Source organism: Ammospiza caudacuta, chromosome 3, assembly GCF_027887145.1.
Source record: "Ammospiza caudacuta isolate bAmmCau1 chromosome 3, bAmmCau1.pri, whole genome shotgun sequence".
NCBI lineage: Eukaryota > Metazoa > Chordata > Aves > Passeriformes > Passerellidae > Ammospiza > Ammospiza caudacuta.
This window is the reverse complement of record NC_080595.1, coordinates 6607281-6621950: the sequence shown is the minus strand read 5'-3', so window position 1 is coordinate 6621950 and position 14670 is coordinate 6607281. Positions and strand designations below refer to the sequence as shown.

Sequence of the window (14670 nt, the reverse complement as noted above, 5' to 3'; positions counted from 1 at the left end):
TTTTGTCAGTAAATATCAAAACCTCAAAGTGACTTCTTGAATGATGCAAAGTAGCCTCCTGCCAACCCTTGAAAACCATCAGCTTTGCCTTTTGTCCTCATGTGTAATAATAATATTGGATATAAAATTACAGTGGGGGAAGCCTTTATTAGAAAAGGAAGGCATTCCAATTCAGAAGGTAGATGAAGACTTTGTGGTATCTGTCATCAGGTGATATAAAGGGCAATCATGGCAAATGATCAGAAATATTTGAGATCTGCACGTTCATCATGCAAGCATTTGAAAAAGCACAATGGCAGTAATGTATTAATCTCTCTTTTAACTGTTGTCCAATAGAATTCTTGAAAAGTGGAAGTAACTTGTTCTTCATGAATTAGCTTCAGGAATGATGGTATAGGACTTCTATTTAGTGCCCTTAAGTGTTCTTACTTGGGCATATTGCTGAAAACAACAAGTCTGACTGAGGTACTTCTGTTTGAAAATAATCCAGGCAATTAAAAATAGATCTTCTGAGTAGCCAGGGATTCAAAGACACATTTTAGATGTACATCATTACAGGCTTTCTACAAGCAGTCAGTTGGCTTCCCTGTATGTTCTTAATAAACTAAATTTGACACTAAGAAGGCTCTTTTACTTCAAGTTGAGACTGTAGGATATCAGGAACATGACTTGAGAAAAATCTGTCTTGTGGACACTAGGTAGGATTGGAGGAGAAACACAGGACTTGAAGTAATTTAAGTTTCAACTTCTGCAATATGTGCTTAAGATATTATCCACTTTGTAGGCTCTTCAATTTTCAGTTTTTAAGCAGTTCATCTTCTTTTTCATGCACTGCTTCTCTTGGAAGGACATTCCTCAATGTTACTGCTATAATGGGTATGGCTTTTCTAATTTTCACCTTAAATGATGCATGCTGGCTTTATAGCAACTGCTCTTGAGCCAGAACTGTCTTTTTGTTTCCTGCTTGATGTTTATGGTCTGTTACTATAGCTTAGTGGAAAATTATTTAGAATGAATTTGTTTTGAAGAGAAATCAGGAGAGTCTGGGGGATACCAGCTGACCGTGATGGCTGCAGTTTGAGACAACTGGCCTGTTTCAGTGATGGTGATGGCATCTGCTCTCCTGCACTTTGATAATAACAAAACTCTTCTGAAAGTCTCTGTGGCGTTGCCTTGCCATGCTTGTCCAGTCTAGGTAGGCAGTCTTAATGATGGGAACTAGAGGGAAATCACAGTACAAGGTATTAAGTGCAGGTCTCTGTTTAGGCAGCCTTTTCTTAGGCAGACTCACATAGTTGGGGGATACTTACAAGCTTTTGGCATACAAAACCCTCCCTAGATGGAGCAGTCAAATGTTTGGTTGATTCAGGAAAACATTTTTGTTTCTTTGTTAGCAGAAGCAGCTGTGGAGGATTTCTTGGTTTTCAAATGAACTGCCCATCAGAATAATGCATTCTGAAATGAGAAAAGAATTACCAGTGAGATACACAGAGCAGCCAGAGGATTTGTGCAGATGCCCAGGCAGGTTCAGGACAGTATATGAAATAGAAATTTACTTCATATAGCTGGTATCAGAGTTTTGAAAAGGAGCCAGATGCTAGACTGCATCCAGTGTATAGACAAAAGCAAACTAGGTATTACCATTGCCAAAACAAAATTAATTCATATCTTCACAGGGGCAGAACAGGACAAGCAAGGCAGCCTTTTGTATAGAGACTCTCTCCTGTGAAGAAAAGCAGTGGAAAGTTAGCCATGCATGGGTATGGTATGGGAACTAGTTTTCACTTAATGTGGCCCAGAAGCTCCTACTTACCTGTGCAGGGATCTTGGAATATAATGGGATTGTTAGATGCCAGAGAGGCAGTGCTTTAGCAGCTGTGCAGAAGAATGAAGAACCTGGTGTGGTTCTTGCAGCTGCTTCCCTGCCCTTTCTTCCTTGGAATACCCACTGGAGAAAATGCTTCCTCCTGTGACAGGGGCAACAGGCAGTCTCTGCAAGGGAACCCTGCCTCCTTCTGTAGATTTCATGTTTTTCTTTGCTGATTTACGACTGGAGATAGCTCAGGGATGCCACTTGCTCGGTTTCTCGGCTGTTTAGGCTTGTAAGTTTTCTGTTTCTGCTGTTTAGGTGACCTGGAAAGGCCCAGGGATGGCCTTGAAGAACCCGGCGCTTCAAAGGACGAGGAGAGACTTCTGATCTTGTCTCAGTCTTGGTGTTTATTAATTGTTTATCTAAAAGATTTTCTTTCAGCCTGACAGAGGTCTGCACAGCAAGTCAGCCATGGGCACACTCCACAAGCCCATGGGCGGTCACTTATCTTTATACCCGAAGTTACGTGTACAATATTTATAATTTTTCCCCAATACCTTCTACCCTTATTAACCGGTGCACTTCTAGTAACAACCAATCCCCAAGTGCCACCATCACCACAGAAGATGGAGGCCAAGAAGAAGAAGAACAGGACACGCCCCAATTCCTCCATCTTGCTTCTTTAGACCCCCCCGTACCAAAATCCTAAACCCTGTGTTTTACACTTTAACTAACTTATCCCTTCACCATTCACCCAGTGAAACCTTCCCAGTCCTCATACAGGCGTCGTCTCCTGTGTCGGATCAAAGTCCAGCCACCAGACACTTCTGGCAACATTCCAGGACTCCCAAGCCCCCCAAGGGTGTTCTCGGCCACTCTGCACCTCCATCCTGAGGTGCTGAGATCCCACACCTTCTGGGACGGAGATCTAATGTTTAAACACAAAAGATGCTCCTAAAATGTCAACAGATGATGGGAAACAAAGATGAAGAATGTACAATTTTATTGAGTTAGATTATCAGGTACAGGAAGTTTCCCTCACATGGTACCTGGAAGCAGGTAAAAAAACAACTGATAGGTGTCAAGTTTGGTGCTGCTGGAAACAAGGAACTCACGTTAACAGGCCTCCTTGAAAAGAAGTTGCTTTTCAGGTCAGATATCTGAAACATCCTTTTTTTGGCCCACTGGAAATAGGCAATGGGAGAAACACTGAATGAACAGAAATCAGTCATGCTCTGCTAATTATTGTGATGAATAGTGACAACCAGGACTCCTCAACAGAAGGCTGCATTGGCTAACCTTGCTCATTTCTTGCTGTCATAGGAAGACAGGTGGTAGGACAAAGAAAAGAGCTATAATTAAACTCCACCCATCTTCAAAAGCAGGTGAAGAGATCATAATTCATGCAATAAATCTGGATAATTAGACAATATTTGTACAATTAGAAGCTGAACACTGAATGATTAATGATTCATGAATAATGAGCTAGTATCCACTCACAGACCTCAATGGGGAAATCAAATTTATATTTGCTTTGTAATGATGATATTTCTCAAATGTCTGTAACCATGAAGGAATTTATCCCTCACAGAAAACTGCATGAACATAATTTATTTTTTTTAATTTCTGAGAAATGCCTTTGAAAAAATGTGCAGTACCTTACTTTGATAATCATATGGCAGCTTTATGTGGAGCTACTTTTTGGGGGGGGGCTTGTTTCATTGGGGTTTTTTGGAGTATTTTGTTATTGTAGGGTATTAAGTTTACTGTCTGTATTAGGATCCCCAATGGTTTTGTTTCTTTGAGCTCTTTTTGGAGACTTTGGCAATAAAGACTGACTGTCCCTATCCAGAGATACGAGGCCCACTTTTTTAGGAACCTGTCTTCACCAGTGGCTGATAGGAGATGCCAAAGAGAAGAACAAACGTCCTCAGGTCACACACTCTGTCTTTACACTTAATTTATAATCATTCCTCTATGATGTTTTGGGGTTATTAAAACTCATACAGAGAACACAGAACAAAAGCCACAACCACCAATAGCTGAGGCTCTAAAAAGGGATTTTTAAGAAGTAAGAGATGGTGTGCACAGCTCTAACTTTGTATGCCCTCGTGGCTGACCCTGATAACAGTGCAGGGAGACCTCTTGAGATCCCTGAAGAGACTCCGGTGTGTGTTCCCACAAAGGATACATGAGCCAACAGAAGAGGAGTCACCAGAACTAAAGCAAACAGGTTATTTCCACTTCAGGGGGAAGATGCTGTCCAAAATGGTTTAGCAACAGTGGCTCCAGAGGGGCAGGGGACACAGAGTGAGTGTGCAGACACTGGAAGCTTCTTGATACAGGGTTACTGCATTAAAGCGCTGACTTGGGACTCTTTTCTTTTGTATTTGCTTTAAAAATTGCTCCACATAAATCCCTTAATAGAATTCTCTTCAGACTCACCTGTTTCTTCTTTCCTGTTACCTGGAAAGAGGAACGTGAGAACAGAGCAACAAATCTCACTTCTATTTGTTTAAATTTCCTCCTTTATTACCCCTGGCATTGTTTCCTTGTTGTACTTTCATCCATTTACCCAATTCTGGCAGTTAACTCCTGGCAGGAATAGTGTTTCCATAAATTTCACTGTATTTATTGAGGTACACATATGATCATCTGCAGAAGAGATGATTATTATAATGATTGCAACAGCCAGGTCTGCAGGACTAACCAGTCAGAATGAGGACAGTCAGCTGCTTTAAAAAAAAAATTCTTGACTAATATGAACTGCTTTCTGAGCTCTTTAGTGAGTGAATGAGACTGCAAGGAATTTTGAACTCCTAAACCATTCCCATTTCAGAGTTATTAATGGGCAAAGGGATGATTTCTAAAATGGAAAACCTGCTAGAATTTATCTGACTGGTAAGTCAGAATACTTTATCTAATAACTAATTTTTGTTTGATTGAGGCAACTTTTCTCTTTTAGTTCAGTTAAGGAAGTTGTGTTGAGGATTTTGTGAGTTTGCTTTTTTTAGCTTTCACTTTCTTTTCTCTGATTTCTTGTAATGCTCTGTGTTTCAGAGCACGTGGGATTCCAGGAAATGGAAAAAGATTTCAACAGCACACACTCTCATGCTCCAGAGTTATTGAGAGCACTAGGAAAATTGCTGTTCTGTATGTCTTGGTTCTCTGCCCTTGAAATGGGTGTAGTAATAGACTATCCCATCAGGGTGATGAGAGAATGAGTGAATTTGGTGCTGTGTGATCAGTCACTGTGTTGAGATGAAGTCTGAAGTTTTAAATTGCCATGTAATCTACAAATAGAGATCACAATTATGGCTGTATTTGCCTTTAGTTTTGTCTTGGGCATATAGTAGGTTGATAGATCAAATTCCTTTGATGGAATATCATAAAGTGCTGTTTACTGATTTAGCAGGAAGCAATAGTTTACCTATAATGTTATCACCAAGGCTAAGCAGAAATTTCAGTATGGGATTCCTTTAAAAAGTGATGATATGATTGGAAATATTCTTTAAACCTAAGAACTGCATCATTCAACAGATCAGGAAACTAAACAAGTTTGATTTTGGTCTTAATGCTGTAATGGCTAGTTGCTTTAAGGTTGCTGTAATAACATGTTAATTGTGGTTATGAGTAACAATTGTTATTTGAAATATTACAAAACTATTAATGAGTAGTAACCTTGTGTACACTAATTTTGAGATTGAAGCTTGCTATGTGAGGGTAGTGCTTGTGTAAATTTTGCACAGAAATACCAAGCAACAGAGCTTAAGATTACCTGGAGAAAAGGGCTTTTTCTAGTACTCTGATATTGCAAAGTGGGAGGTGCCAGACAATAGGTGTCAGCACTGGTTCAGCTGTGCACAACCTCACTGAAAACATAGATTAAGGCAGCTGGTTTTAAGCACAAATTTGCTGTGAACTCTCAGCAAACTGAAATGCCTATAAAGAAGGCTGAAATGGTGTTTGACATTAGTTATGAAATAGCTTTTCTAGGGTATAGACTGGGAAAACAGAATAGATGAAACAGAAGATAAAAGCTGGTAAAAATAATGTATGTATTGTGTTCACTGTGAAATGTTTCTGTAATACTGAAGGACTATTTTTGAAAATTGTAATTTAATTAGGCTTTGTTACCTTATTAATCAGAGAGGCTCCTGAGAAGAAGACTTTGATATAGTGCTTTCCTAGGTATTTAAAAGAAATAATTAAAAAAACCTAATAAAAAAATAACTGAAACTGAAGAAGGAAAGCAAAATCACAAGAATCAGAATGGAGCAGGCAGGATAAGGTACAGTGCTCGGAAACTTCCATGGGACTTTGGAACTGTGCTGCTTTGTGGTGGAATTTTAAACTGGAAGTAGCTGTTTAGATGTCTTGTTCATGGAACCAATGCCTTTCGTATGGATTCTTCCATCACGTGGATGATTCTGCCGACAGCTTTGGAAGAAATAAACAGGAAGGCTTCATGCAAAATATGTGGTTGTGTAATGGAGAAACCAGAAGAAACCACCACCAGGGAAATGGAAGACAAAAATTCCTTGGTTTTCCTCTATATTTCACTGGCAATGTGCACCCAGGAGCCAGGATGTGAGGATTAAGCCAAAGCAGGTAAGAATAAATGCTTTAAGGGCCCAGTGCAAACATTATTTGAGGTGCTGGGTTTTAGCCTAGCACCTCAAAAGAGGTACTGGATATCAGAGTGCCAGCTCTCTAGAACTGCTTTTATGTGGACAAACACATACCTGTTTAGATTATGTCCTCCCAGGTAGAGGGTACTGCAGCTTTAGAACTGCAAGGAAAAATAGTGAAAGCCTAGCAGCAGATGAGCACATATCAAGGAGTTTTTTAAATAAGCAGGTGCTGTCATTAGAGACCTCTGTGTGGTGAATGCCAGGAGGATGGCTGTGCACAGAACAAGGGAAACAGCTTTTTCTTGTCAATATTTGGTGAGGGATAGCTGGGAGAACGCCCCCTCCCTCCCTCCCCTGAAGTTTGCATTGCATTGCAAAACCCCTGTGAATTCCTTGCTGGTGGCTGCCAGCAGTGCCCCAAGCCTGGCAGGATCATCCGAAGGGAATGCAGCTGAATTGTGGTCCTCTGCTATATAAAAGGGGGCGGGTCACTCTGTGCTTCCAGCTGCTCTGCTGTCATTAGGGCTGCAGGAGCACCAACCACAGGCAGCTGGCACGCCTCTGCATCGCCTCTTATATAACATGGGCTCTCGCAGGGCACCGGGGTGAGAATCAAGTCAAACATTGTGGAGGCACACTCGGGTCACCTGGGTGTGTGGCTGGTGCTCACTCTGCTCTGGGAGTAGGGCTGCTCTCACAAGGCTGCTCTGTGGCCCTGCTGCAGTGAGCTTGGGAAGGTGTGCAGGATGGCTCCCAACCAGGCAGGGGATGAACTTGTTTTCTTTGTGAATGGTAAAAAGGTAAGGAGGATTCCAGCTTTCTGTCCAGCTTGATCACTTACTTTTCTAGTCATCTTTTTTCTCCTCTGAAGCTTTCTAATAAGAATACATGACTCTTAATGTATTAAAAGTCATTCCATGAATTTTAAGTATTAAATTGTGAAGATTATATGTTGCTTTGCTAAATGGCTTTTTCTCTTCTTTGAGTTTACCTTGTGAATTATCCAAAGGATAACACAATTACATAATTTTCCTTTTATGTTTTTGATTTGTTGGCAATAATTTACTGCAATTCTGATGTAACTACTTTTAAATAAGTGTGCACTGCTGAATACAGGCATTCCTGCTAGAAATAATTTCAGTATTTACAACAGATCTGGAAAATTCAACTCAAATGGAAGCATCCATATATAATTCATCAATAAGTAATTCTAACATCTGGTTTTTGAAAGGGATTTAGAAAAATGTTTATTCCATTTCCATTTAAGAAGCTAGAAAACTCTTCAGAATGAAAGCCCATGAACTGATAGTGATTCCTGGCAATCACCTGAGGAGTGACTGTGTCTCACAGGAGGCTGGGCTGCTCATTGCAAGTGCTGGACACATTTGAACAGCTTGTCCTGGATCTCCCTTTCCTCAGTTTGGACTTTGCCTGGCTAGCAATGCCTCTTCAAAGGCTTGTTACAAAAGCCAAAGCTGACTCTTGGACCAACTACCAAGTTAATTCTGTTTCTGAGCTCAGCTCAGTGCTGCCTTCCCACCTTCCCCTTGTCCAGACACTTGGGCAAGGGAACTCGTGCCAAAGCAGCTTCCTGCTGGGAAGGGAAGGGGCCAAGGTTGCTTACCCATTGGTGTGGAGGCAAGAGTTTGCAAACCTTCCCTGAGCACTGCTTATGGGTGTAAATCAGGTGTTATATAGGGTTTGCCCTGGACAATTATTTTTAATTCCTCGAGGGATCACACAATATTCTCAGTTGGTTAAAAAGCTCTGTGCCCTGCCTCACAGACTAGCACAGGATTACTATCCATTTTGCTTTTTTGCTTTTTTGTGGCTGTTTAATGTGGATGAGAGTGTAGCTACAATTAGGGGTTTTAGTTATGACTTTGTGTCCCAAACTGGATTGGAATTAGAACTTTCTGAGGTACTAGTGGATTTGATAGGGATGTTTTATTGATATATTAACAGTTTACTGAAGAACAAATTTTATCTAGCGTGCAGTAAAAGTTAGTCATGGAGTTGTTAAATATAATGCTGATGTAGAGCCCAGGCTTGGTTCTGAGCTTTTATAGAGAAGGATGACAACTTAAGCTTTGCTCCCACAGATTAGTAGTGGTTCATATGTGTTAATTGACATATCAGCCATTTATTGTTTCTAGAAAGAGATGAAAACATGAAGCTCCAAGGTAATTGTGACTAATAATTGAGTATGGTAGTTGAAATTGTGGCATAGGATGGTCTGAATTTTATCTGGTGAATTCTGCTATGGTGGCAACAGGTGGCACACCATTAACTTTTTGTCTTCTTGCTCTGTGAGGTTTTCGTGAGATGCCTCCTTTGTGAACCTCAGTTTGTAGAGGGTGAACTTGGAGCTCTTTAGTTCTTGCATTAAAAGGTTGCCACAAATGTGTTGGGCAATCCAGACCCTGATTAAAGTCAAGTGCCCTGTCTTGTTTGATTTTTTTTTTTTCAGTTTTTTTTCTGATATGCCCTAATCAGAGAACTGTAATTCTGGTGCCAGATTAGCTGAGGTTCAAAACCAATAGGCCTCTCATGGTAGGTATGAGGAGTTTGTAAACAAATTCCTGCATGCAGGGATTTACAAATGGTGCTGCAGCACTGGTTAGTGCTCAGTTATTACAAGAGCACTGCTCTGTGCAAATTGTTAGAGAAGTTCTTTCTGGAGAAAACTTTTTGCTAACACATGAAAATGTCTATTAATCAAAGTCCAGAGCTGGCCTTGTGGGAATTTCTTTTATGCATGTGGGGTGAGGCAGAGAAGGGGAGAAATGGCGGCCTAGGCCCTGAAGGCCATCAGCAAAAAACAACAATCTGTTTATTTTGGTTCTTCTGCCTGTCCTTGCTGTGTCCTGCAGGTAATAAACCTTCTGTGAGTGACATTGGCCTTGTTGCGTTTCAGCAATTTTAATGGAACTGCTGTTCTTGTTTACAAAAGCCTGACTGTGTGCATGTGTAAAGGGGTTTATCACAGTGTCATCTTGGCAGCTTGGCTGAAAAAAAAAACCAAACACCAAGGAATGATTGATATTACCAATAGTACCAACTGATTTGAATGTCAAAGCTCTCTTAGCATCCTTTCCCACTGCCCCATGGAGCAGGCAGTTCTAGTGAAGGAGCAGGTTTCACTTGCTATACCCAGAGCCTCCAGTGGCTTTTTTTTTTCTATTCCTTTCTTTGTGTGTGTTGCTAAAGTGGCTCAAGTTACTGCCTGAGAAAATGCAGGTTTAAGAGAGAGAATTGGACTCTTGGGGCACTCTGATCTGTGGCAGTGTAGGTGGAGTTTGTTGGGACATTGCTGCACGTGAAAGGTGATGTGATGGTAGGAGTGGTGGGAAGTGCCTGGAAGTGCAATTCTGCTGGAACAGCAGCTAGCAAGAGGGCAAGTGGAGAGGCAGGCATTAATATCCTCTCAGTGGTGACCAGTGGCAGGACCTGAGGAAACAGCATCCATCAGGGGAGGTTATGGAAAGGGTTTTCACCCAGAGGGTTATTGGGCACTGGAACAGGCTCCCCAGGGCAGTGGTCGCAGCACCAAGGCTGACAGATTTCAGGAAATATTTGGACAATGCACTCAGGCACCTGCTGGGATTCTTGGGGTGTCCTGTGCAGGCCCAGGAGCTGAGCTTTGATGGTTTCAGTGTGTCTATTCCAAGTCAGTATATTCTATGATTCGAAGTTAGAATATGGTTCTATCCATCTGTGATCGTGATTACATATTTCAGCTGATTCATGCAGAGAGTGTGGTAACGTGGCCAGTGGGGAAGATTCCTGCTGTGTGAATTCATGACATTGCAAATGTGCTGCTGACATTCTGTCACTGTACAAAACCACGTGCCAAGGGGTGGTTTGTGAGACAGGGACATGGATTGCAGCAATTTCTTGTCTCTCACATTAGCCCAGCCTGCACTGGTGTCAAGGAAAAGTCTCCTTGGAGCAGCTGAGCACACTTTACATTCAGGACTGTTTATTTCACTGGGCATATAGCCTGGCACACTACTAACTCCAAGTTCTCTTAATAGTCTGCCTAGACTAGAATGCAAATCAGGATGTTCAATTTAAAGCTAATAGAGGAAATTTTTTTCTCTTGGCTGACAAGTCTGTCTCATGCATATGTAGCATGTAATTTTAGTTTAAACACTTGGAGTCAATATTTCTATTTCTATTCTGAATGCTGAGGGAGGATCTATGCTGGAAGCCACATTAGACCTCTTACCACTTCCAAAGTCTGTGAGTATTTTTTTGCTGATGGGACCAGCTAAAATACAGAATTTTTCTGAGCTTTGTGAGCCTCTGGGCTCTACATAAACAGACTTCGGAGCTTTCAGGGTGCTAGTTTAAAGCAGAACAAAGTGTTCCCATGACCAGTAGCAAATTTACATTGTGCAATTATATTTAGTTTGTTCATCTGTGTTCTAATCCTTTTTCCTAATAAATGAATTTGAAATCTCTCATTGTCTTCAGGAATAATACATTAATGGATTTTCAGGTCTTAGGGGACCTTTACATGTGACTGGTCTGAGTTGCTGTGTGGCAATCTGGTGAAAACCTTTCTCTTCCTGAAACTTAATCGGTGACCAGGGATTAGTGATTGAATGGGATCTTGTCCTTCAGGAAAGCACCTGCTTCTCATTTATAGATCCCAACTGATGGAAATTTTAGCACACTGTTTGGTAAAATGGGAAAGTTTTTCACTTTCCTTCTGTTCCTCTATTTACCTTGTTCAACTACTGTTCCCTTAAACTGAAAACCCCCTAACTTTCTGGGAACAATCATTTAAATATGATGCTTTGTGTTGTAAAGGCAAAGTTATCTGAATTAGTGAGAGGCAGGTACAGAAGTTGAAAAACAAAATATTGAGATTGAAGTTGTGTACATAAAATTATGGGGAAGTGAGCTCAACATTTTTCTGGACTAGTCCATGCACTCTAAATGTGTGAAGAACTGCTTCAGAACCTGCTCTGTGTGGTACTTAAAAGCACAAAGAACTTCAGGGCCAGACTGGGCTCCCTGCTGAAGTGGATCTGAGTATTTAAAATTCCCAGAATCAGTAGGCAAACAGACGTGTAGTACAAACACAGCAGTACAGAGTAAATTTGTTGAGAGTCATTTGACTGTCTGTGCCATCCTAACGTTGTTGAAAATGTTTCTTTCTGCATTTGATTAATAATTAAGCTGCCAAATGAAGTAAATCCAGTTTAAAATTGTCAAAATATGGTTATCAATCTGATACATCTGCAATATGACATTTGATTAAAAAAAAAATAAAACAAATTGCCAAACACTAAGAACTAATAGGGAACTATTTCTTTAACTGCAGTATCTAAGTTGTTTGATCCTACAACCAGAGAAGGCAATGGATGGAATTCAGTTTCTTCCTGTACAAGGACACTGGGGGAGGTGAGCAGGAGCTGTGGTATTGAGCTGTGAATTACATTGTACTGGGCATCAGAAAAGATGTGTTGTCCCCACCCACAGGGTTCTAAAATATTTTAAGAACAAATCACAGCAGGAGATTGCAACAAACCACTGGAGAAATGATATGCTGGAGGACAAGCCAGCATCAACAACAGTGAGCAAAAGGCAAGAACAGCAAAAAATTCTTACTCTATGCCCAGCAAGAGAGACTCATCAGCCAGCATCCTCCCACCAGGAATCTGAAGTGAAGAGAAATGATTCCTTGATCTGTGATGTGTGAGATCTGTGTTAATCCAGAATGTTCTCCAAACTCTTACCCATATCTCCCTCAGATCCTTAGTCTCTGCCAGGATTGCAGGTATGCAGCTCCAGTGGAGTAGTTTGAAGTGGCTGAAGTAGCAATCCAGGGCTGTTGGCTGGAACAGAGTAAGGCTGTGGATTGTCTGCGACATGGTGGGAGACACTTTCTGATAAAGTTGAGCAAAGCATCGGCTTTGGTACTTCACACGTTCTTACATCATTAAAAGTACATGGAGATGAGTGGTTAAATGAAAAATGAAGGACTGGGCCTGTCTTTTAGTTCCTGCTTCCTGAAAAGAAGCCAGTGGGCCAAACTTTTAATTGCTTGGTTTGAGTACATAACTGAGCATGTCTTGCACTCTTTCAGTAAAACCTCTTGAGATCTATTCTGTGCTTATATCAAAGAAAACTCTTTAGGTGTTGTAAAGTTTCTTCTCTGTGTCTGGCTATCTTGGAAGCTGCTTTGGAAGGGTTTTCAATGGCCATTGGCACAGACACGAGGAAGAAGCTCAGTGTGACAGTGGGAATTGCTGGGGCTGGCTCTTTGCCTATGGGATGGCTCTGAAAGGCCATTTGTCCTCTCACAGTCATGTTTGTAATTTCCTTCTCGTGTCTATTTGCCAAGAGGCTGCAGAGGGTTGTATGTGCTTACTCTGAACCTGGTCATGGAAGAGCCCCTGCATGCTTTTATTTATTTCTGTGCATCCAGGGGGTGAGGGAACGGGGACGCTCTGCTGTGAATAGCAGCAATGGGTGCTGCATGATCTGCAATATGACATTCCCAAACTAGAATGGACTCTTTTTTTTTTTCCCTGTAGGTCATCCCCAGTGAAGGAATGAGATGTGCAAAAAGTGACCAGTTGTGTTTTGCAGCAGCAATTTTATCAGATACTTCCTGTTTGAGTTCACTGTTTTAGAATTATGAACCTTGTCTCTTTAGGATAACCATGTCACGTGTCAAAGGCATAAAACTGGAGCAGGACAGAGGTTGTGAAGGTTTCTTATCAGTGAGAAAAGAAACTTAAAAAAATACTTGAACAAATGACCCCTGTTGCAATTTGCCCTCCAGACTGGGAGTGATTAATTCAAATAAACTGTAACTATTGTACATAGGACTTGCATAAAATAAGAGCCAAGAACATTATTATATTCTGGCACACAGTGAATTTGGAAAAGTTTCTTGACACTTGATAAATAACAGAAAAAGGGGAAGACAAGCCCTGTGACAAGGGCAGAACTTTGGTTTCTGACCACTGGGCAGAGGTTAAAGTAAAATGCTTTGTCTAATGGATAATTTCTAATTAACTCTATTAATAGGATGGAGGTGGCTCAAAATATGCAGCAAAACTGTTTCCTTTCTTAGAATTTTGTATTCCCACCTTTAGGATGGCTACTACTGTAATACTCATTGATTTAATGTTAAAAGAGAGGAAGGAGAAACGTCAGAGGATTTGTACTTGCTGTCCATCCTGCTGCACCTGTGTTGTCACATTCCAGTTTCCACTGTTAGGGTTTTTCTCTGCAAAACCTATTACTGGTGCTCTTTCTGTCATTCTGTTTATCTGCTCATTTTCTCTCTCTTCTCTGTAAAAGAAAGGACAGAGTTCAGTTACTCACAGTTGACAAAGATGAGACACCATTTGGGACATGTCAGGAACCCAAGATTTTAGTACAAAACACAGTTCTTCCTTTTCTCACTAAGTCTTTATCTTCTCACTACTGTTTGGCATTTTTGATGAAGGGTTTTTTAGGTTTGCCTTAGTTTGCCATGACTGAAAAATTCAGATGCATATAATGTATATACTTCCCTCTGACACAATAAATTCAAGAAACCTTGTGTCTGGACACATGACCAACATTGCTGAAATAATCTGTGAATTTTGCTTCCTGCTTTGGAAAAGAAGTTGCAGAAAGACCAAACTTTCCCCTTGCAAGTAACTTATCTGTGTTGTAAAACGTTTTGTGTTTATCAATATCTTTCCCTTCTTGCAGGTGGTGGAAAAAGATGTGGATCCAGAAACAACCCTGCTAACTTATCTACGGAGAAAATGTATCCACTGCCAGAAAAAACTGCACAAGGCTTTAAATGCCTACAGCATTTCATAATTGTTTACTGTTCTTTCACTTGAGTACTGGGCAGAGATTTTGCACATAGTTTAAGAGGGAATGCTTTGCATTGTCTGGTATTTCTTGCTAGTAAAGATTACAGCTGCTATTCCAAACTTAATAACAAATTTTAAATTATATACTTTAAATGGTTTATTAATACTTTAAGGAAAGACTTGTAATTTCACAGAATTATAATATGATGGAAAGGAAGCAATAATGAGATGGCAATGAAATTGAAGGAAATGTAAGCTTGTTCCACAAAAAGAATAAGGAATTTTCTGGCCAAAACATCATATTGGCTAGCTAACATCCCATAACTGATAACCCTGTGCTGTTTATCAGATGGCCCAGGGAGGCAGGTTCAGAGGCAGGGGTTCCTCTCAT

The 14670-nt window shown here is 40.7% G+C and overlaps 1 protein-coding gene across 2 annotated transcripts in view; it reads left to right on the top strand.

Moving 5' to 3' along the window:
• The window catches only part of XDH (xanthine dehydrogenase), a 108843-nt gene that overhangs the window by 52782 nt on the left and 41391 nt on the right, over nt 1–14670 (top strand). The window contains exons 1-2 of one of the 2 annotated variants that reach the window (XM_058801010.1): nt 7013–7244; nt 14170–14227. In XM_058801010.1, the coding sequence (XP_058656993.1) occupies nt 7191–7244; nt 14170–14227 (112 nt within the window). In that variant the 5' untranslated portion in view covers nt 7013–7190. Of the gene's footprint in view, nt 1–7012; nt 7245–14169; nt 14228–14670 lie in introns of those variants that run through there. The other variant, XM_058801012.1, reaches the window with a different exon arrangement.